Below are 22,842 nucleotides of genomic sequence, written 5' to 3'. Positions count from 1 at the left end.
GACGCCATTAGTTATCTATAGAATCGGAATCGAATCTTCGATTTTGTACGATCAGGTATGCTGTGTTCTCTTCAAACTTGTAATCTTTCAATGCATGATTCATAAAACAGCCAGAATCGATTTTGTCATTTTGTAACAAGCAAACTGCGTTTCGTATGACATAAGATCCTTACAGTGATTATGAATATTGAATAAGACAGGAACCATTGAACACACCAATGGATAGTCATACCTCAATGAACACGCTATGTAGGGAGCTTGTATTCAGCCCTTTGAGTAACCTACATACTTTCTCTTGACGACGTGAAGACGGTCGCTGTCTACATCGGATATAATTTGATCATGACATGTACTGTTTATATTTCAGTCATTGGGTCGACCACTATATAAAGGATTCTTAACTGGAGGATAAATAGCCATGCGGTTCCATACACGTTCGATTTCACGTCATGGCCATACTCTATATTGACAGAGATATCTATTTAATGTCTCCAACCAGAGATTAAAGCTAGCAGCGAACAAATAAATTCAATAACATGGATAATTCATTGACGGGGGTTTGGGAACAAAGAGAGCCATCGGGCTTGACAAACGCTACGACGACGGCGAGGATCCCAGGGGACAGGAACACTGTCGACGAGGGTGGAGGATCTAGGGACAGAATACGGGCGGCTTCTGATCCTGTGGGGTCGGGACAAGGTTACGGTGCCAAGAGGAGTGACGTGATTGAAGAAGAAGACGAATCAGAATCGAAAGAAAACTCGAGACCAAGCAGCGCGGAAATCCGTGGTCTGGAAAACACTAGAGCTGTGAGTCGTGGTGTTAGGCCAAAATCCCCCGTCGACGATGGCGTAACGACAGAAACCGACAACGCCATCGCAACAGCCGAGGCTCTGACTGAGCTTATCGAAGAACGCCTCCGAAGCATCCGAGGTAATTCTAATGTTGGACAAAAGAGACCATTATCTGGAATAAAGTCCCCAAGCAGACCTTTAAGCGGAAACGGTCAAACTGGTCCTCCTTTAAATGGTGATGGTAGGAGGAACAGGCCGTCTAGTGGACACAGGCTACGTCAATTAAGTGGGACGCCGGACAACAGCGGGAACAACTCTGGACGTCCGTTAAGTGGAACAAAATCTTCAAGCCGACCTCAGAGCGGAAACTCCCGACCCTCGAGTGCTGTAGGCAGTTCGGGTCGGGTTTTGAGTGGTAGGGAGGCCCGTCTTAATGCTCAGAATGTAACAAGGCCTGCGACTGTTGTTATCAAGAACTACGTCGACTCCGGTCCATCGAGTGGTGTTAACAATCAAGACACAATAACTGCCATCTTGCACACGGGCCCTAGACCGTCGTTCAGGACCTTCTTTCAGGTTTCCGACACTGTAACCCGGATTCGGAAATGGAGCCAGGCTAAGTACCGTCGTCGCCAGGCCTTGGAATCCAGAGGGTCTTCGGAATCGAGAAGAAGCAAGCGTTCGAGTGACTCGCGGAGATCTCGCCACAGCACTCGACGTCTTCAAGAGATGGCTGATGCTGCTGAAAGTGCTCAGGAAGCGGAGGCGGCTGCCAAGAGAAGGGTAAGAATTATATAAATTTAGATTTGTTGTGAGAACGTGAGAATTGTCCTACCTCGCTTTTAGCAATATTCAAGGAACACCATCATCAAAAAATGGGCTTCACACGTTGTATCTGAACTGACGGGCAAAAGAAAGTATACATCCATGTTTGATGGCGGCTATAAATTAAACAAACAGGAAATGATTGATGGTGATGCATGTGATACGGGTTGTGTTTTGGACTTACGTTTGCAGTGTTTCGGCGACTGTTTCCAGTCTAGTAACGTTTTGGTAACGTTTGTAATGTTTTGGTCAAATCGAGTTTTCATGTGTATCCTTTCTTTTGCCTGACATTTTATGTTGTGATGGCACCAGGGCCTTGATAAGCAATCGTCCAACCACACCGTTTCGTATATTTGATATATAAACGTCCTTAACTTTAAAATGTCGATTTAAGGCAAAAATTGTAAAATAGATGAACAGATTGTTATAGTGAGGCTACGCCCCTTGTGGTGAGTGAATGTTCCAGCAAGATAACAAGAATATTTTTTGCACGAGCATACATGCGGGAATCGAACCCCTCTACCTCTATTTGGGTCACGGGTAGTCTAGCCGCAATTCGCTGTACAGAGTCACGCCCCTTAGGTGTGTCAGGATCCTGTGCTCCCATTTCCTGCACCCTTTTCAAATATTCAAATAATAACACGTGTGTGAGAGCACTGCTTTTGTTTATGTTTAGTTACGATTCTATGAATGTAGGTTCGAATCCCAGATTCGCCCTGAAGAAGACCCTTGTGTTTCACCAAAGGTTATGGTTGAAGACCTGTATTTGTTCCAGCCTACCTCCCACGCCTTGATATGCTGCTGAGATGAACCCAACTCACTCACTCATGTTACTTGAACGTGTATTCTGTATAATCACGACTGGAGGTGAGGTGAGGTGAGGTGAAATGGGGTTTAACGTCGCGTCCAAGATTATTGCACTTATATAGCGACGTGCATGTACGTGTGTGTGTTTGTGTGGCTGCTTGTACTAGTCCGGGCTGATGCCGATTTATAGTGCTAGCTCACTGAGATACCATGCCGCAGTTTTAACATGAATACCCCACTCAGACACAGTATACTGACTCCGAGCCGACCAGTCCTTGTTTCATCCCCTTAATGCCGAGCGCCAGACAGGGTAACAACAAGTACCATCTTTTAACGTCTTTGGTATGACGCGGTCGGGGATCACCTTACGGTTACCTAAATATCAGCGGCAAATGAGAGAGTCAATGTTGTTTTACGCCTTAGGCAGTTCTATCACGCCGATCGTAAATAATCTTGGCAGGCAAAGCGATGGTTGATAGCATGGACAACTTTCAACGTCACAATTACCAACGCAGTATGTAGCACCCGCCCAGCAAATATGACGAAGCGGGGCGCCAAACATACACACAACGGTATCTACTGTTCCTTGAAGATCCGGATCAGATTAGGTCTTCAGCAACCCATACTTGCCGTAAAAGACGACTATGCTTGTCATAAGAGGCGACTAACGGGATCGGGTGGTCAGGCTCGCTGACTTGGTTGATGCATGTCATCGATCCCAATTTCGTAGATGGAGTCTCATGATGTCAATTAGTGGATTGTCTGGTCCTGACTCGATAATTTACAGACCGCCGTCACATAGCTGGAATATTGCTGAGTGCGGCTTTAAACAAAAATTTACAAACATATGGGGAATCGTTATGGCATCGAATTACTAACCTACCTCACCAGACCCTACTGAGACTGTTTCCAATTGTTGTAAAAATTTAAATATTCTCCTCAAAAGAAATCATGACAGATTAACAGTAGTCATATGAAAAATTCGTGTGTTCTGCAACTTCTTTTGAGTAGTATAATATCCTGACTAATATTCATATCTCATACATAATTTAATATGACATAGCCCACATCATCTTCCCGAGGCAAGAGAGTTAACTGACTTAAAAAGTCCAGTTTCCACCCTTGCCGAACTAGGCTGGAATTCCTGGGCTCGATCGTAGCGCCACCAGTGATTATTATAAGGATAACGCTATTTTTCAGGGCATTATCATTTGCAGAAGCCCGAGGTTTTCCATTAACTGCCCGACGAAGGAGGGCAGTTGAAAAGACCGAGGGCTTCTGCATATGATAATGCCCTGAAAAATAGCGTTATCGTTATTATAGCTAAAATGGATGGAATTTGTTATCAAATAAAAAGAAACAACAACATCGGTTTTTAAATTTTTTGCAATCAACACGAATGTCACTGACCCCATTTTACAAACATGGAAACGTCATAGAACAAACCAGATGACGTCACTATAATACGTGACGTCACTTTCTCTACCTTATGACGTCACCTCACAACGGGCTTGATAATGGCCCGTCGTCAAGCATTATGAGGGCATTATCAAGTTACAGTGGCCCGCTCATTTCTGATAACGTGCGGGCGGTTTAATGATAATTCTATCCATTTTAGCTATAATACGAGTTATTTCCCTTCTATGCCTCCCCTATTGACCAATCAGATTCCATCTCTCGTTTCACTTGCATTTGATTCAAACAAAATAGCGGCGCCCAGTCAAGACGATCTGATCGATAATCAAGATCTATGATGTGATAAAACGGGTCTTACATCGCAAAGTGCATCAAATCACGTGAGCACCTTGATTAAAATCATGAAAAGATTTGCAAAATATCTGTTGACAACGAGTTGGCGGTGCACATGCTTTGCAAATCCTGCAATCGACCGAAATCAGCACGACAGTCTACGAACCGGATTTCGATTTCGTTGGACTCGTTAGCCCAACCAAAATGTAACTCCATAATACCAGCCTAGTTCGGCAAGGGTGGAAATTGGACTTTCATAGTCAGTTAACTCCCTTGCCTCGGGAAGATGAGCCCACATCAGTGTTACACTGTCGTGCAGACACTCAGCTGTGACGGACTACTTCTGTTAAGTGAAGGGGGGCACGGGTGGCCCAGTCGTCTAAGGCGATGCGATTCGCTGTGCAGAGTTGCGTCCCTTGGGCACGCCAGAAACCTATGATTGTGGGTTCGAATCCCGGTTCGCCCTGATTATGTTTCTAGGTTTGTCAGCACCATACCCGTGCTCGTGGGTTTCACCGAAGTGGTAAACGTCTGAGACCTGCATCACTTCGGGCTTTCCTCCCACATTAAGCTGACACGCCGCGATATAACTTGAATACTGTTAAAAGCGGCGTTAAACCCAACTCACTCACTCACTGTTAAGTGAAGAGATTCTTAGAAAGCAGAGTGCTGCATATCCTCATGCTGGCCACGCCCATTAATATGGTGCACGTGTTAATCTTCCAGCTGACAGACTGAGTAGCAACAAACACGGATATACCTGGTCGGGACATCGTTCATTTCATGACGTAGGCTGCGCGCCTCGTGTGTACCATCAATCATGGTTGTCTCGCAATGACATCAGTTCGTTCTGATCAATATGTGTCTTAATGATGAATATAACTCTTGTCTTCCCACTTCAATACTGGGACAATATGCACGTAGCGTGTTTGTTCGTATTTACACGGGGCGGTGGCGTAGCCTGCTGGTGAACGCGTTCACATGTCACGCCGGACGCCCGGGTTCGATTCCCCTTATGGGTACTGCGTGTGAAGTCCATTTCTGGTGTCCCCTCCACGATGTTGCTAGAATATTTACACTGTGACCTTTGTATTTCTATAATTACATGTGAGTGAGTGAGTGAGTTTTGTTTCACGCCGATTTTAGCAATATTACAGCAATATCACGGCGGGGGACACCAGAAATGGGCTTCACACATTGTACCCATGTGGGGGAATCGAACTCGGGTCTTCGGCGTGACGAGCTAACTCTTTAACCACTAGGCTATTCGACCGCCTGTTTAAACATCTTTTTATAGTTAAGTGAACTTGGTATTCCATTTCCGTGCAATGAAGAACGTAATCCTTCATCTAATACAGAAATTAACTGGTATAATCCGGAGTACCCTATGTTTCATCTTCCCGAGGCAAGGGAATTAACTGACAATAAAAATCCAGATTCCATCCTTGCCGAACTAGGCTGCAATTACGGAGTTACATTTTGGCCGGACTAACGAGTGTAACGAACTGGACATCCGGTTCATAAACAACATGGATTTCAACGTGCAGGATTTGCAAAGCATGTGTACCGCCAAGTGGGCGTCGACAGATATTTTGCAAATTCTTTCAGGCTTTTGATGCACGTGATTTGATGCACTTCGCGGGGTAAGGCCCACAATGTAGACGTTAATTATCGAGCAGAGAATCTTGACTGGGCGCCGCCATTTTGTTTGAAGCAAATGCAAGTGATATGAGAGATGGAATCTGATTGGCCAATAGAAGGAACATAGAAGGGATATAACTGGTAATAGCCACTGGTGGCGCTACGATCGAGTCTAGACATGACATTACAGTGATCGATATCATAAGCATCGATCCACGCAATTGGGATACGATGATATGCATCTACCAAGTCAGCCAGCCTGACCACCCGATCCAGTCTGGCCTGTAGGGTGGGTGATTTAACTTTACAGCCCAGACTTAGCCCCCAGTGACTTTTTCCTGTTCCTGAATCTGCCCTACGTGAAAGATGCTTCCAGGATGACGAGGACATAACGGCTGCCACAGAGGCGTGGTTAGAGGGCCAATCTGCGGATTTCTATAAAAGTGGTATTTAAAGCTTGAAGGACAAATGGAATAAGTGTATTGAGGTGAATGAAGATTATATTGAAAAATATTGGTCTTATATTGAAGTTGCAAAACTTATTGAACGCCCTTCGTATGTATTACGGATACCATGGGCGATACTGCATGCACTGAGGGGCGCTGGGGTAGCCTTTTGGTTAAAGCGTTCGCTCGTCACGCCGAGGACCCGGTTTCGATGGGTCCATTGTGTTAAAGAGGGGGGGGGGGGGGGGGGGGGGGGTCGCGGGTGGTCCAGTCGTCTAAGGCGCCGCGATTCGCTGTGTAGAGTTGCGTCCCTTGGGCACGCCAGAAACCTATGATTGTGGGTTCGAATCCCGATTCGCACCGATTATGTTCCTAGGTTTGTCAGCACCATAGTCGTACTCGTGGGTTTCACCAAAGTGGTAAACATCTGCACCTGCATCACTTCGGGCTTTCCCCCCACATTAAGCTGACACGCCGCGATATAACTGGAATATTGTTAAAAGCGGCGTTAAACCCAACTCACTCACTCACTCATTGTGTTAAGCCCATTATTGGTGTTCCTCGCCGTGATATTGCTCGAATATTGCTACATGCGGCGTAAAACCATACTCACTCACTCACTCAATGAGTATTATACAACAGGTCAACATAGTAACGTTTTGGTAACGTTATGCTTATATATTTTTTCAAATCCAATTTTCAAGTGTACACTTCCTTTTACCCGGGTGTGTACATTGTTATGATGCAATCGGAATCGTTAAAAGGTATGATTTCTTATGATCATTGAAAGAATTTTGTCGCTGTTTTAATAGACGTTCCTTAGTAAGTAAGTACCGGGGTCCGGATTATAGGGGTTAATTGTATCGTAGACCCTGGGTGGCGATCATAAGTTAGGAAAACCAAAGGATTTATGCCAACGTGTTTGCCCTGCCTTTTACAACGCTGTCAGTAGTGCCTGTCACGATACATGTACAGTGTTGTCGTACAAAGGATGAACTGAACTGACACCGACACTTTCCTAGACTTAGAGAAATCAATAACATATCAAAGGCGATATCGATCTTCCGACGTCGGGCAATGAAATATGTATACCTATGTCACATTTCACAATATCCTTTTTTTATTCACTGTTCAACATTTTACTCCGACAAAATCATAATGATCATAATGCTGAAAAGATTATGTCGTGCTGGAAAGGGAAATTGAAAAGAACATCTAGTGTTAGATAGGGGTGAGGTGAGGTGAAATGGGGTTTAACGTCGCGTCAAAGATTATTGCACTTATATAGCGACGTGCGTGCACGTGTATGTGTGTGTGTGGCTGGCTGCTTGTACTAGGCCGGACTGATGCTGATTTATAGTGCTAGCTCACTGAGATACCATGCCGCAGTTTAACATGAATACCCCACTCAGACACAGTATACTGACTCCGAGCCGACTGCCAGTCCTTGTTTTAGCCCCTTAATGCCGAGCGTCAGACAGGGTAACAACAAGTACCTTCTTTTAACGTCTTTTGGTATGACACGGTCGGGGATCGAACCCCGGACCTTCCACTCTCCGGGCGGACGTTTTACCACTAGACCACGGAGGCGGTCTTGTTAGATAGGGAAGTTGTAGATGTAGTGTTACTTTCAATCAATATATGTCGTAATGACGCTGGGCAAAAGAAACTATGCATATCATATTTGATTTTATCTTATGTTTGATTTTCATTTGAAAATATCTTACGTTAGCGATGTTATAAAACAAACAGTACTGACACTAAGTCAGCATTCAAAGACTACTTCTACATGGTTTGATTTGCTAAAATATTATTTGATTAAAATTAATTTGATTAACAATTAAGCAAAACATTACGCATAATACGAAACTGCTAATCGGAATCTTCGAATCTTATCTTTGAAAAATCAATAAATTTGCTTTTTCCGACACAAATTTACAACATTTCAAACATGGTAGGGGTCATGTTGTTGAAAATTCATTTTTTACCCCAGTCTTCATTGAACCAATTTATTTTTACACATCTATTTTCATCTCACGATGAGATGGCCTCGAGATCCAAAGTCCGTTGACAGAATGAGTAAACCAACAACGATCTTCATTGCAATTCGTGTACACTTCTTTTAACATTCAAATTGATTTGTTCATTTTTACTATCTCACGAGTGATATCAGCTTATTTAGTCATTGCTTTCAATATTTTGTCACGCCCACCATGACAAGTTCACGATGACAAACGGGGGCACGGGTGGCCCAGTCGTCTAAGGCGCCGCGATTCGCTGTGCAGAGTTGCGTCCCTTGGGCACGCCAGAAACCTATGATTGTGGGTTCGAATCCCGGTTCGCCCCGATTATGTTTCTAGGTTTGTCAGCACCATACCCGTGCTCGTGGGTTTCACCGAAGTGGTAAACGTCTGAGACCTGCATCACTTCGGGCTTTCCTCCCACATTAAGCTGACACGCTGTGATATAACTGGAATAATGTTAAAAGCGACGTTAAACCCAACTCACTCACTCACTCACGATGACAAACCTGTCGTCGATATGGGTTTCTTTGAGTTCTTCAAATAACACAAAAATATTCGTTCGTGGTCAACAACAGCGACTTGTAATGAGACATTTGTTAACAGTTGTTCATGAAGCGAAGCTACCATTGAAGTACGCATTGCAAAAGTTAATAGTATTACGGTCCACTTATCTTACAGGTCAAAGTCACCTCTTGTTTTGACATGTTTTGTTTGTTTGTTTGCTGTTTAACGCCGCACTCAGGAATATTCCAGCTATATGACGGCGGGCTGTAAATAATCGAGTCTGGACCAGACAATCCCGTAATTGGCATCATAAGCATCCATCTACACATTTGGGATCGATGACATGCATCAACCAAGTCAGCGAGCCTGACCACCCGATCCCGGTTATCGTCATTTACAAGCATAGTCGCCTTTTACGGCAAGCATGGGTTGCTGAAGACCTATTCTACCCCGGATCTTCACGGGTCTCTTGACATGTAACCATTGTAACTATCTGGCTTCTGATCAGGTTATTTGCTTTGACGAGGCGGCAGCTTCGGGTCACTGCTACCTATTATTTGACTAATTAACTTTTGAGCGTCTTATCTGTTTTACTGTTTATCTATTAACAACAAAAATAATTAGTGATGTGTTGACTTTTCTTAACATCAAGGGAGTTAACTGGCTATAAAAATCCAAACTAGTCTGGAGTGTCTTAGCTATATTTTAGTCAATGGACATATTGCCTAATTACAGACATTGACAGTAACATATATAATATTATCTTAAGGCATTGGTAGTATCAGATGATGGGTGGAATCTTCTTATGTGAGAGGGTTCGGTACACACATGAGGTGGAGAATTTGGGTTTAACGTCGCGTCCAAGATTATTGCACTTAAATAGCGACGTGCATGTACGTGTCTTTGTTTGTGTGGCTGCTTGTACTAGTCCGGACTGATGCCGATTTATAGTGCTAGCTCACAGAGATACCATGCCGCAGTTTAACATGAACACCCCACTCAGGCACAGTATACTGACTCCGAGCCGACCAGTCCTTGTTTTAGCCCCTTAATGCCGAGCGCCAGACAGGGTAAATACAAGTACCATCTTTTGACGTCTTTTGGTATGACGCGGCCGGGGATCGAACCCCGGACCATCCGCTCTCCGGGCGGACGCTCTACCACTAGACCACGGAGGCGGTCGGTACACACATGAACGAAACAGAAACACTACTCTGAATGATTTGTTCCCAACCGTTGCCTACTGCTCCACAAACCGCGACATGTCCCGACAATAGCGTCTTCCCGAGGCAAGAGCGTCCTCTAGCCTTTTAATCAAAGTCTTGTTTCCACTAGGCTTTGGTATGGGCTAGTGGACACGCTTGCCTCGGGAAGATGCGACAACAGAGGCGTCAGTGTTGTAGATATGTTAGAAATGACATAAACATAACACGTATTTTGAAATATCACTGATGCGCATCGTAACTCGTATCGTATGATTTTATTTGTGGTCCTGTTTCAGAGGACAAGAACCTTCGCATGGTACTCCCGAGTCATCAAGGCCGTTGTCAAGCTATGCCTGGACATGCAGAAATTGTCGATGCAGAAGACAGAACAGACGCCCATCTCGGAGATGTACTACATCAACATCAGCGGCCCCAGCACCGGCAACGACGACCCCACGCAACAACTGTTCTTTGACAAGTCCTGGTTTTCTAGGAAGAGAGCGGTGCGCCTAAAGAAAGATTTCTATCTTTTCGATAGTCTTTATACGATGTCAATAAATTAGAAACATTTTGAAGCGTAAGGGGGGCCAGGTTTTGTAGAACATTTGACACCAAAAATTGTAATGGTACTAGATTACTGCGATGATAACAGGCTCATCTTCCCGGACGTTGGTTCATGGTAAACTATTCAATTATATAATTCTAATTTAACGAGAATCATACTCTCAGATCCTCTTCGTAAATAACTTTTCTCTACTCCCCACTGTGTGATATGCAATATTACATCTAGCCGCGGCGAGACAGAGATTCAACCAACAGGACATCTTCCCGAGGCAAGGGGATGAACTGAACAAGCCAGGAATTTCTGGGCTCGATCGTTGCGCCACTAGTGGCTATTACGAGTTATGTCCCTTCTATGTGCCCACCTACTGACCAATCAGATTCCATCTCTCATATCACTTGCACTTGCTTCAAACAAACTGGCGGACACCAGTCAAGACGGTCTCATCGATAATACAGATCTTTGTTGTAATAAAACGGGTTTTACCTCGCGAAGTGCATCATATGACTTGATCATTAGAAACATGACCAGATTTGGAACATATGTGTCGACGCCAAGTTGACGGTACACATGCAAATCCTGCAAACGAACGAATTCGATGTCGCCATGTTGTTTATGAACCGGATGTCTATATCGTTACAGGATTTTGATTGGACTATGCATAGAACAGCCAGCCAAACTATAACTCCATAATTCCAGCCTAGTTCGGCAAGGGCGGAAACTTTTTAAAGTCAGTTAACTCCCTGGCCTCAGGAAGATACCCACAGTACAGATCGCGTCATGATTATAGGATGACGTTCGTTTTCACTCGTGACACGTTTCAAGTATTTAAAACTCTAGGCCATTACAAAAAAACATATGACGACTCAAATTTTAAAATTGGGATACAGATTTGTGTGTGTTTAAGAACCGATGTGGTTGAGATTTTTGCTTGGAGTTTTTAAATAATCGGTTTACTTTTATATTTATGTTAGTTAATTAACTACACCAGCATGAACACGGTCTCTGACAATTTGTGCCAATAATGTCTTTATACTGGGTTGCCCTGTCCAGACATCACGAGTGCCGCTGTGGGCCCAGGCAGTCACAATCAAACACCCCAGGTTCCGGACGGAGGAGGACGTTCAGAGGTTACATACGCTCCTGCTGAACATGCGCAGTTTCAAAGAAAAGTTCACAGAGGACATGCGTCTGAAGATGTGCAAGGTCGTCCGGTACACTCAGTGAGTGCACTATTGTATTGTGTTACAATTGACATGTCTTTATTATTTGTTTGTTTGTTTGTTTATAATGCACAATTATGTATAACGACCCCCGTGGGGTGAAACGCTGAAGATATTCCCAGCAACCCCCTCGATGAGGATTGAATGGTCACAACGTAGACATTGTTATGCGTGTGCCACTATGCCCTGACAGCGTGGATTGTTGTTCGTGCTGAAAGCCACTTAGGTACTTAATTCAGGCTCGAATATATACAAGCCGGGGACTTAGCTGTAACAGTAGCATAAAACAACATTCATTCATTCACTTATATTCAGATGTTGTTACCCTGCCTGGCGCTCGGCATTAACAGGCTAAAACAGGGACTGGTCGACTCGGAGTCAGTACACTGTGTCTGAGTGGGGTATTCATGTTAAACTGTGGCATGGTATCTCAGTGGGAGCACTATAAAACCGGGAGTTGTCCGGACTAGTACAAACAGCCACGAATACAGACGACGTTAAGCCTCAGTTCACCTCTCCTCACCATATCGAATGTAGTCACCAGCAAAATATGGTGTCCTTCAGGTGTGACGCAGGCCGGGTGGTACTGAGACAAGGCCACTATGGACAAGACTTTTACTTCATCTTCACCGGGTCCGTGTTCATCCAGATAGACTTGGAGGACCCCTACACCGGCAACGTCACCACCACCACCGAGAACATCATCAGGAACGGAGAATCCTTTGGGGTAAGGCGACACGATGTGCTGGGGGCTCAGGAATGGGAAATCCTTTGGGGTAAGGCCACACGATGTGATTGGGGCTCGGTAACAGGAATCCTTGGGGGGTAAGGCCACACGATGTGATGGGGGCTCAGGAACGGGGAATCCTTTGGGGTAAGGCCACACGATGTGACGGGGTTCAGGAACAGGGAATCCTTTGGGCTAAGGCGACACGATGTGATGGGGCTCGGGAACGGGGAATCCTTTGGGGTAAGGCCACACGATGTGATGGGGGCTCGGGAACGGGGAATCCTTTGGGGTAAGGCGACACGATGTGATGGGGCTCAGGAACGGGGAATCCTTTGGGGTAAGGCGACACGATGTGATGGGGCTCGGGAACGGGGAATCCTTTGGGGTAAGGCCACACGATGTGATGGGGCTCAGGAACAGGGAATCCTTTGGGGTAAGGCCACACGATGTGATGGGGCTCAGGAACGGGGAATCCTTTGGGGTAAGGCGACACGATGTAATGGGGCTCGGGAACGGGGAATCCTTTGGGGTAAGGCCATACGATGTAATGGGGCTCGGGAACGGGGAATCCTTTGGGGTAAGGCCACACGATGTGATGGGGCTCAGGAACGGGGAATCCATTGGGGTAAGGCCACGCGATGTGATGGGGCTCGGGAACGGGGAATCCTTTGGGGTAAGGCCACACGATGTGATGGGGCTCGGGGATCGAAATAATTTGGGGTAAGGCCACACGATGTGATGGGGGCTCAGGAATGGGCTGTGGTGGTCAAGACTCAGACTAGACTCAGCATTCACAACAAAAGAGTGTAGAAATATACAACATTCATGGAGTCATATGCAGGTCCACCATACTGTTATCACGTGTCCAGCTGAAACGTTAATTATCTACAATTTATAAGGTTAAAGCAAAACAAAAAAACAATGTAACGCACAAACATTTGGACCCAGGTTCCATTGTGATGCACAAACATGACGAGGCACAAACATAATGAAGCGCACATATAACGAGTCACAAACATCACGATGCACCAACTTAAAACAAACGATAAACAAACAAACTGAAGCAGAAACTTGACGATGTCCAAATATAATGGTGTACTTGCAACATAGCGGTGCCTTAGCAGAACGATTCACAAACATAATGGCGAGGAAACATAATGATGAACAAACATAACGGCGAGGAAACATAATGATGAACAAACATAACGGCGAGGAAACATAATGATGAACAAACATAACGGCGAGGAAATATAATGATGAACAAACATAACGGCGAGGAAACAATGATGAACAAACACAACGGCGAGCAAACTTAATGATTCACAAATATAACGGCGAGTAAACAATGATTCACAAAAATAACGGCGAGTAAACATCATGATGAACAAACACAACGGCGACTAAACATATGATGAACAAACATAATAATGAACAAACGTAACGGCGAGTAAACAATGATTCACAAAAATAACGGCGAGTGAACATCATGATGAACAAACACAAAGGCGACTAAACATATGATGAACAGACATAATGATTCACAAACCAAACGGCGATTAAACATTATGATGAACAAACACAAAGGCGACTATACATATGATGAACAAACATAATGATGAACAAACGTAACGGCGAGTAAACATAATGATTCACAAACCAAACGGCGATTGAACATAATGATGAACAAACATAACAGTGAGTAAACATAGTGATGAACAAACAAAACGGCGAGTAAACATAATGATGAACAAACATAACGGCGAGTAAACGTAATGATGAACAAACACAACGGCGAGTAAACATAATGATGAACAAATATAACGGCGAGTAAACATGTGCCGAAACAAACAATGATTCTCAAACGTAACAGTGAGTAAACAAAATGATGCTCACATAAACATAATGGGGGACCAAAGACGTGTACAGATCAAAGTGGACCAAAGACGCATCTATATACGTCTTTGGGTGGACAAACAAAATGGCGTATACAGCAATGACGCAGTAGTTCAAGACCCAGTGATGAAAGAAAAACAATTGTCCCAGTTGGTGACGTGCATGGTTAAGAACAGCCCGGAATACATTTGATAACAGGGAGGCTATACTCTCTAATGACAACCAGCATAACAATCACTCTACCACCCCCAGTCACTGTCATCCAGCCCAAACTAACAAATTAATCCCCAATCTAGGGGAGATAAGCCTAGCAAGATAAAATCACCGTATCGATAAATTACAAATCAGATCGAATCGTTACCACGGGCCGCAACACTCTCCCCAGCGTATTAATGTATCAACTCCCATCATTCCTCCCGTCCTCTACTTCCGGTGTGCACAAGTCAACTGTTCTTGTATGTCACGAACCTAGGTCACACCTATGTGTTGTAGGTCATAAAAGATTCAGTCACTCATCTCATTTGTGTTTGGATACCATAGTACTTCTAAAAAACGCAATATAAACAAAGTGTGGGCTTCCCATGGTCGCTTGAATTAGGTTAGTAAAAATAGAACGTGTGAATGATGTAAATATTTGATGGTTCAGCAATCTTTGTTTCTTGCTGTTGAAGGAAGGACAAACTGAAGTGAAAGCTAATTGTACCTGTATATTTTGTTTCTGTATTGATGGAGGTTGTTGACAAGGTAAGTCTGTATTTTAAGGGATACTATTTGTATTATATACAATAATACAATTACAGGGAGTCCTTGACAACCATTATTGATCACCAGTGTCCAAGACACACACACAACTCACTGAAAACCGTTGTAAATATTTTATACTTGTTACATGTACAATTAAATATTCTAAAATGCGTCTAATAAAAATAGTTTCTTGTATCCAAGTACATACGATGACATGTACAAGATACAAGTTTCACACAAATTTTCTAACACACGAAAACCTTTAATTTTAGCATTTGTATCATCACAAAATGTCATCTACTTAAAAAACCAACAACCATATTTAATTTTAGTAATGCATTACTAACCTGTGTTGCTTTTCTTTAAGGGATTACAGAGAGTTTTAGGGGAACTACGACCATATCAATTTACACAGACGGTATCATTAATCACGTCCTTCACGTAACACATAGTACTAAAAATATAAGGTGATTGAGATTTGGGAGATATCTCATATTACCTGTGGCATCAGCTCATTCGTCTAGTTGTAGCTCGCAATGGAGATCGTATACAGCGTCCTGGATGTCTTACCTTGTAAACATGGTTGTTTGTTTAGGGAACATATGTCAAAGGTATGTTTAATTATGTAGACGGGTGTAGGCAGTTTGTTTGTTTATACTGTGTATTTGTATATTTCTACTGTTTATTTGTTTATTGATGATTTCTGTGTAATTGATTATGATCACAAACATGATGTCAGTGTTTTCTTCAATTTGGTAATAAGCACAATATATTCCTTCATCTTTATTGATGGGAGCTTATTTTAGGAACGGGATGAGATTGTGATTTGCTTATCATTATTTGTTTATTGTAAAACATATGAACTGCCGGGCAAAAGAGATACACACCCATGTTTGATGGTGACTTAAAATGAAACAAACAAGAAAGTATGTTGTGTTTTATTAGGATATCATAGACGACATCTCACAACAGGGCAGCCTAGTAACGTTTTGTTATTAAAGGTTTGTGCTTTTTTGGTCAAATTAAAAAAAACCTCTCTATTTAAGAGGTGTACGACCATACTATTCTTTCCTGAAATTCAAAAGAAGGGAAAACATTTAAAGTGAGTGAGTATGATTTTACGCCGCGTTTAGCGGGGGACACCAGAAAAGGGCTTCACATATTGTACCCATGTGGGGAATCGAACCCGGGTCTTCAGCGTGACGAGCGAACGCTTTAACCACTAGGCTACCCGACCGCCCCGAAAACATAAAAAGACAAGATATGAATAGTTTATTTTTGTCCATCAGTTTGTTATATTTGTGGCATGTGCCAAGATTTTGATTTTACTCTTTGAAGGTATTAAATGACGTCATGTAATTACAATTTATACTCGGAATATTCACTCAGAATAATATCCATAGAACTTATAACCTTATAATATGAAATAAACACGGATGTTTGGGATTCGTTGGACGTATTTTAAAACAAATAATAATAATATTTAAAAAATGAAACAGTTATTATATTTATTGGGAACGGTTTCGTTGTTTATCATTTTCAAATTTCAAACGGCCGACTTTCAGAAATGAATGTAAGGAACATTTGAGGTAGTACAGAAAAACTTATCCCATTGGAAATGTGTTTATTAAATAGTTTATCATAAATTCACGAGTTATCTTTCTTAAATGTAAGATTACATCCTGACCCTTTTCTGAGCTGGCAGTTCAAAGAATTACTTATCAGCGTATAAACATTTGAGATGAAAATTAGTGATTATGTTCAAATAATTTTATCTCACTTTTCTGTCCTTTTATTTCAACAAGTTCAAAGAGATGTTCGTCGGTGATTATTTTTTTAGATAAAGATGGCTGTCATTTTCAATTCATATAATCTTACCTATTCGTTATTTGTATATCTATTAGATCAAAAAGCTGTTAATCAATTTAAAACGTTGATTATTTCATTTCACTTTGAGAAATGTTTACGTTCTTGATCTGAAGTTTAAAAAGATTACTCTAGATGTATCCCGTGAAAGAGTCATTGGCGACTTTAGCTTTACTTATATATCTACTTACCATAGTCGTAATGCTAAGATCGCTTTGTGGCACCGGCTCCAGTGCCGTTTGGTGTTACAACGATGTACTATACGGATGATGCCGTTTAGAACGTCATGCCTTTTTACGAATGATGTTCATAAATGTAACGGGAGCTGTCGGGTAGCCTAGTGGTTAAAGCGTTAGCTCGTCACTCCGAAAACCCGGGTTCGACTCCCGACATGGGTACAATGTGTGAAGCCCATTTCTGGTGTCCCCCGCCGTGATAATGCTGGAATATTGCTAAAAGCGGCGTAAAACCATACTCACTCACTCATAAATGTAACGCGAACATGTTAGACGTTTATGATTGTACTATCGATAAATCATCCCGATATTGTTCGAGCATTTGTAATTCATATGTTGTTCATAAATTCATTTTCTATCATGTTTGACGTTATCATGTTTCATGTTTGATGTTCTGTCTGTAATGTTTGACGATTATATACTGAGTCAAATTAAAAACTTCACATTTTTAAAAGTAATCCCATATATGATATACAACGGACAAATGTATCAGAGAAGGTAATTTTTAATCATTAATGTCCAAAGAAGGATTTTAATTAACGGTGGTAACCATTATTTGTTCCAAGCAACTACGGCATTCGATAATAGCATCAACAGTTTAAATCATAAGTCCCAAGCACGAGAATCTGATGGCACACAAGTTCAGTAGCGTGTATGGCCACCATGTGCGTTGACAACTGCCACACAACGCCTCCGCATGGACCTTGTGATGCTTGTGAACACATGATTGGGAAGACGACGCCATTGTTGCTGCAAAATGGTGCCAAGATCTTGCAAATTCTGTGGTTGGTTCTGGAGAGTGCGCAGACTTCTGCCAAGAGCATCCCAGACGTGTTTGATTGAGGTTTAAATGGCGCCGTTGTATGACAAGAGTATTGCTGGGTGCGGTGTGAAAAAATCAAACAATTATTTTTTTTTAAATTGTGTGAGTGGCTTATGTTACCGACAGAACATGCTTACCCTTCTCGCGAACACCTGGTGTCATCACTGATTTTCAGTGATCAATTCATATAATTTTCGTCGCTATGTTTTACGCTCAGTAGAAATTGTTTCGGCAGAAAATCGAGACTGGTTATTTTCTGGCGTTGACGTTTTGCATATAGACAAAGAGATTATTCTTCTGATGTCGTTCAAAGGAAATCGCCCTGATGGGTGACGGCGAGCGGTCGGCCTGTGTGATCTGTCGGGAGCCCACTGAGTTGTTCCAGATTGACAAGACCACCTTCATGGACGTGTGCCCGGGCATCTTCAAAGTAGAGCTTTCAGAGAAGATGGCATTCGCAAAGTAAGCATTATTGTGTGTCTACGGTCAATTAAATTGGGGCGGTCGGGTAGCCTAGTGGTTAAAGCGTTCGCTCGTCACGCCGAAGACCCGGGTTCGATTCATGGGTACAATGTGTGAAGCCCATTTCTGGTGTCCCCCGCTGTGATATTGCTGGAATATTGCTAAAAGCGGCGTAATAATTCTATACGACGCACATTTGTATAATGATTCCACGTGCTAAATGGCATTAACAGACAATGTCATCTATTGTTGTGACGTCATCATATGTTATGACGTCACAGTCTATTAATTGTTGACATCATATTGATACATTATCTTCTCGACAAGCTAATAGACTGCTTCTTACCTACAGCTATATTCCGACCCGCAATCCCCACGTAGTTGACTAACGTAAACGTCACATTCCAATCAAAGTATTTAAAAAATCATCACGGAACAATATCCCGATGAGAATATTGGTGAGATGAGGCGATTGTCAGAGAGAATGAAATTTCAACTCATAAAACAATTATATATTTTTTCCCAAATTAAAAAAAAATGTAGTTGAATTCTTTAACGGTAGATTTAGCTGTAGTACAAGAACAATAACAAATAAGTTAATTATATAATAATTCTATACGACGCACATTTGTAATAATGATTCCACGAGCTAAACGGCATTGACAGACAATGTCATTTATTATGTGACGTCATCATATCTGTTGTCGGAGAGAATGAAATTTCAACTCATAAAACAATTATATATTTTTTTCAAATTAAAAAAAATGTAGTGGAATTCTTTAACGGTGTATGTATCTGTAGCTACTCAAGAACAATAACACATATAATGAAAGACTCTGACCGCTGACAACTCATGTTTGTACTTGGTTCCAGGAAGTTCCCAATCTTCAAAGGCTGGGACCCCGAGCAGTTCGAGAGCCTGTGTTTTAACTCCCAGGTGCTCTACATCCCCCACGGCCGCACTATAGAGCAGGACTGGTCAAAGGCCAACTACGTCTACTTCGTCATGACCGTACGTACACTATCAACAACATACTGACCATTGAAGACCTTCAGCAACACATGCTTGTCGAAAGAGGCGACTAACGGGATCGGGTGGTCAGGCTCACTGACTTGGTTGTGCATGTCATCGTATCCCAATTGTGTGGATGATGCTCGTGATGTCAATCACTGGATTGTCTGGTGAAGACTCGATTATTTACAGACCGACATCATATAGCTGGAATATTGCTGAGTGTGGTGTTAAAAAACCCCAAAGAAACAATAACGATACTGTGACGCCATCTTCGGCAACCAGGGCAATTTCATCGGCTGTTGCTATGTCATGGACCAAGCTCAATTAGTTGTCCGAGCCTTGTTTCACAACGCGATCTTTGCGCTACGACTATCGTAATTCTATGCTAAAGTATTGATGGCTGCTATCGTAGGACAGAACGTTTTTTGTTTACGACATTCGTAACGGTATTATTTCAAAACAGAAAGAAGACAAGACCAATGTGCATACAGAAAGTTTAAAATGTTGGGTGTCTTCTGTGTATGATTTAATACTCTAAGGCGCCGTAACTCGCTGTTTAGAGTTACGCCCCTAAGTCGTCATAGAAACTTTTTTTTCGTGGGTTCGACTATCTCTTTTCGTCCCGATTATGTTCCTAGGTTTGTCAGTACCATACCCTGGCTCGTGGGTTTCACCGAAGTGGTAAACGTCCAAGACTCGCATCACTTCGGGTTTTCCTCCCACTTTAAGCAGACACGCCATGATGTAACTGGAATACTGTAAAGGGTGGTGTTGAACCCATCTCACTCACTTATAAGATACTTTTATCCACGTCATAAATCCTCGTGTTTATTGTGTGTCCAGGGACGGGTGTCACTGCTGAAGCGGTTCAGTGTCAGCGACATGTTGGACCTGACCGCTAAGGGCATGATGGACAAGGAACTGCACTATCGGAAGCCGGACAATGAGGAGGTCGGCGGAGGAAGCAGGACGAAACAGGCGTGTGTAGGCTGCATCAGAGAGGGAGAAAACACGGTGAGGGGTCATTTATGTGTGTGTGTGTGTGGGGGGGGGGGGGGGGGGGGGGGTAAAGGGGGGGTAAAGGGGGGGGGGGGGGGGGGGTAAATGTACAAAGTCTAGATTTTCCCATCTCACTGGGGCTCCTTTTCAATGTAAATGGGGTTAATTGTTGCTAAGAAAAGTATATATATGAGCCTTATTTTTGTCGGGGGAAGGGGAGGCCTGTGGAGTAGTATAATTTGGGGATAGTATGTGGATTGATGGGATGGGATGGGGGCTGGCGGAGGGGGCTAGGGGAATCAGGGGAAGGGGGTGACCGGGGTGGATGGCGGTCAGGGAAGAGGGTGATGATTCGGCACGATGGTTTATGCACGTGTATATCACAGTTTGGCTATGGATGAAGTCCTGTGTTCCTTGTTGTAGGACCTGCGTCTTCTGTCGCTGGAGCCGTCTACTTCCATTGTCCCCATCACACTGATGAGCGAAGGCGTGAAGCTGCTCAGGGTTGCTGTGAGGACATTCAAGAGGATGTGTCCTCGCAGGCAGGTGGAGGACTACCTGAAAAAGGACTACATGCCTATAGAGTCAGTGTGCTTTGATAATATGAACTTGTAACCGTCGAAACCTAAGTCGAAAAGATATTCATATTGAAATACTGAAGAAATATTAATACACGTCCGTTCTTTTCCTGGGTAGTTGCTAGCCCAGTGATTTAATCGTTCGCTCCTCACATAGGAGGCCAGGGTTCGATTCCCCACATGGGTACAATGTGTGAGGCCAATAACTGATATGCCCCGCCGTGATATATTTCTAAGAGCGGCATAAAACATCACTCATTCACTCTGATTTGGAATCTCCGTTTTCGGCCTACTTATGACCCTGGTATTTCAACAAAGCCTTGCCTGTAAGCTTAAACCCAACTCACTCACTCACTCACTTGTTACAGTATCCCGACAAACTCTGAGATCTGCGAGAAGGTATTCAAGGACACAATCTGGACGTCGTACAAGAAGAGTGTGGTGCGGACGGTGGAGTTGGAACAGTCGGGGTTTGCCATCGCTCATCTCCCCGCCACGGTGAAGGGGACGAGTGGATGGGCGCGGTGGCCTGGATTCGATGACGAGGCAGAGGAGAAAACAGGACGCCTCACCTGCAAGACTACCAGATCATATGTGAGTAGTCAGCGAAACATCTCCCCGAGGCAAGACTGACTTTAAAAATCCAGTTTCAACCCTTGAAGAACTGGGCTGGAGTTATGAAGTAATATTTTGGTTGAACTAACGAGTCTATGCATAGTCCAATCGCGTAACGAAATTGACATCGGCGTCGTAAACTGCCGTGTAGATTTCGGTCGATTTGTGAAGCATTCTTACCGCGATCTCGTTGTCAACAGATATTTTCCAAATCTTTTCATGTTTTTAATCAAGGTGCTCATGTGATTTCATGCACTTCGCGAAGTAAGACCCGTTTTATCACGTTTTATAGATCTTGATTATCGATTAGATCGTCTTGACTGGGCGCCGCCATTTTGTTTGTAGCAAATGCAAGTGATATATGAGAGGTGAAATCTGATTGGTTAATAGGAGGGACATGGAAGGGACATGACTCGTGTAATATCCACTGATGACGCTACGTTCGAACCCAGAAATTCCAACCTAGTTCGGCAAGGGTGGAAACTGGACTTTTATAGTCAGATAATTCCCTCACCTCGGGTAGATGTGAGCGAGTTTGGTTCAATGCTGCTGTGAACACTATTTCATGTTTGGTTTTTTTCTGTCGTGTCAACGTGAATAAGACAAATCTTACTGACAAGTCGTATAACTACTTTCGTGAAAACCACGAGCATGGGTATGGTGCTGACAAACCCATGGGTATAGGTTTCTGGCACGCTAAAGGGACGCAACTCTGCACGGCGATTCGCAGCGCCTGAGCCACCCATGCCACTCATATGTGAGTGTCTTTGTGGTGAATGTCAGAATTACCTCTGTCTTCATAATAGGTTTAACAATCTTATGTTTGGCTAAATTTAAATCCACGTGGGGACACCGGATAGACTGACGGTATAATGCTGCTTTAAATAATATTTCAGTTGTGTCAGCTTTGACGTGGGACGTATGCAACAAAACTATTAAAGGTGCTCCAATAAATAGACCATGAACTACAATCGATAAGAAACTGGGATTCGAACCAACAATCATCAGATCCTGGTGGTACTAAGGGACGCAACTCAGCCAAGCTTATCGCGGGTCATTTTCCGAACGTGGAATGGCCTCATTGATATTGCTCATGTGTAT

At 43.2% G+C, this 22,842-nt stretch overlaps 1 protein-coding gene across 2 annotated transcripts in view; it reads left to right on the top strand.

Moving 5' to 3' along the window:
* LOC124113697 overlaps positions 1-22,842 on the top strand; it is a 30,423-nt gene that overhangs the window by 5,766 nt on the left and 1,815 nt on the right. For both annotated transcript variants that reach the window (XM_048386212.1, XM_046474180.2), the window contains exons 2-10: positions 368-1,577; positions 10,292-10,498; positions 11,611-11,780; positions 12,345-12,507; positions 18,386-18,534; positions 19,408-19,546; positions 20,393-20,563; positions 20,972-21,132; positions 21,495-21,720. In XM_048386212.1, the coding sequence (XP_048242169.1) occupies positions 537-1,577; positions 10,292-10,498; positions 11,611-11,780; positions 12,345-12,507; positions 18,386-18,534; positions 19,408-19,546; positions 20,393-20,563; positions 20,972-21,132; positions 21,495-21,720 (2,427 nt within the window). In that variant the 5' untranslated portion in view covers positions 368-536. The remainder of the gene's footprint in view (positions 1-367; positions 1,578-10,291; positions 10,499-11,610; positions 11,781-12,344; positions 12,508-18,385; positions 18,535-19,407; positions 19,547-20,392; positions 20,564-20,971; positions 21,133-21,494; positions 21,721-22,842) is intronic.

This window comes from Haliotis rufescens, unplaced genomic scaffold (assembly GCF_023055435.1).
Source record: "Haliotis rufescens isolate VD_foot unplaced genomic scaffold, xgHalRufe1.0.p SCAF_6, whole genome shotgun sequence".
Lineage (NCBI taxonomy): Eukaryota > Metazoa > Mollusca > Gastropoda > Lepetellida > Haliotidae > Haliotis > Haliotis rufescens.
The sequence above is the reverse complement of the archived record's forward strand: the minus strand, read 5'-3'. Positions and strand labels throughout refer to the sequence as shown.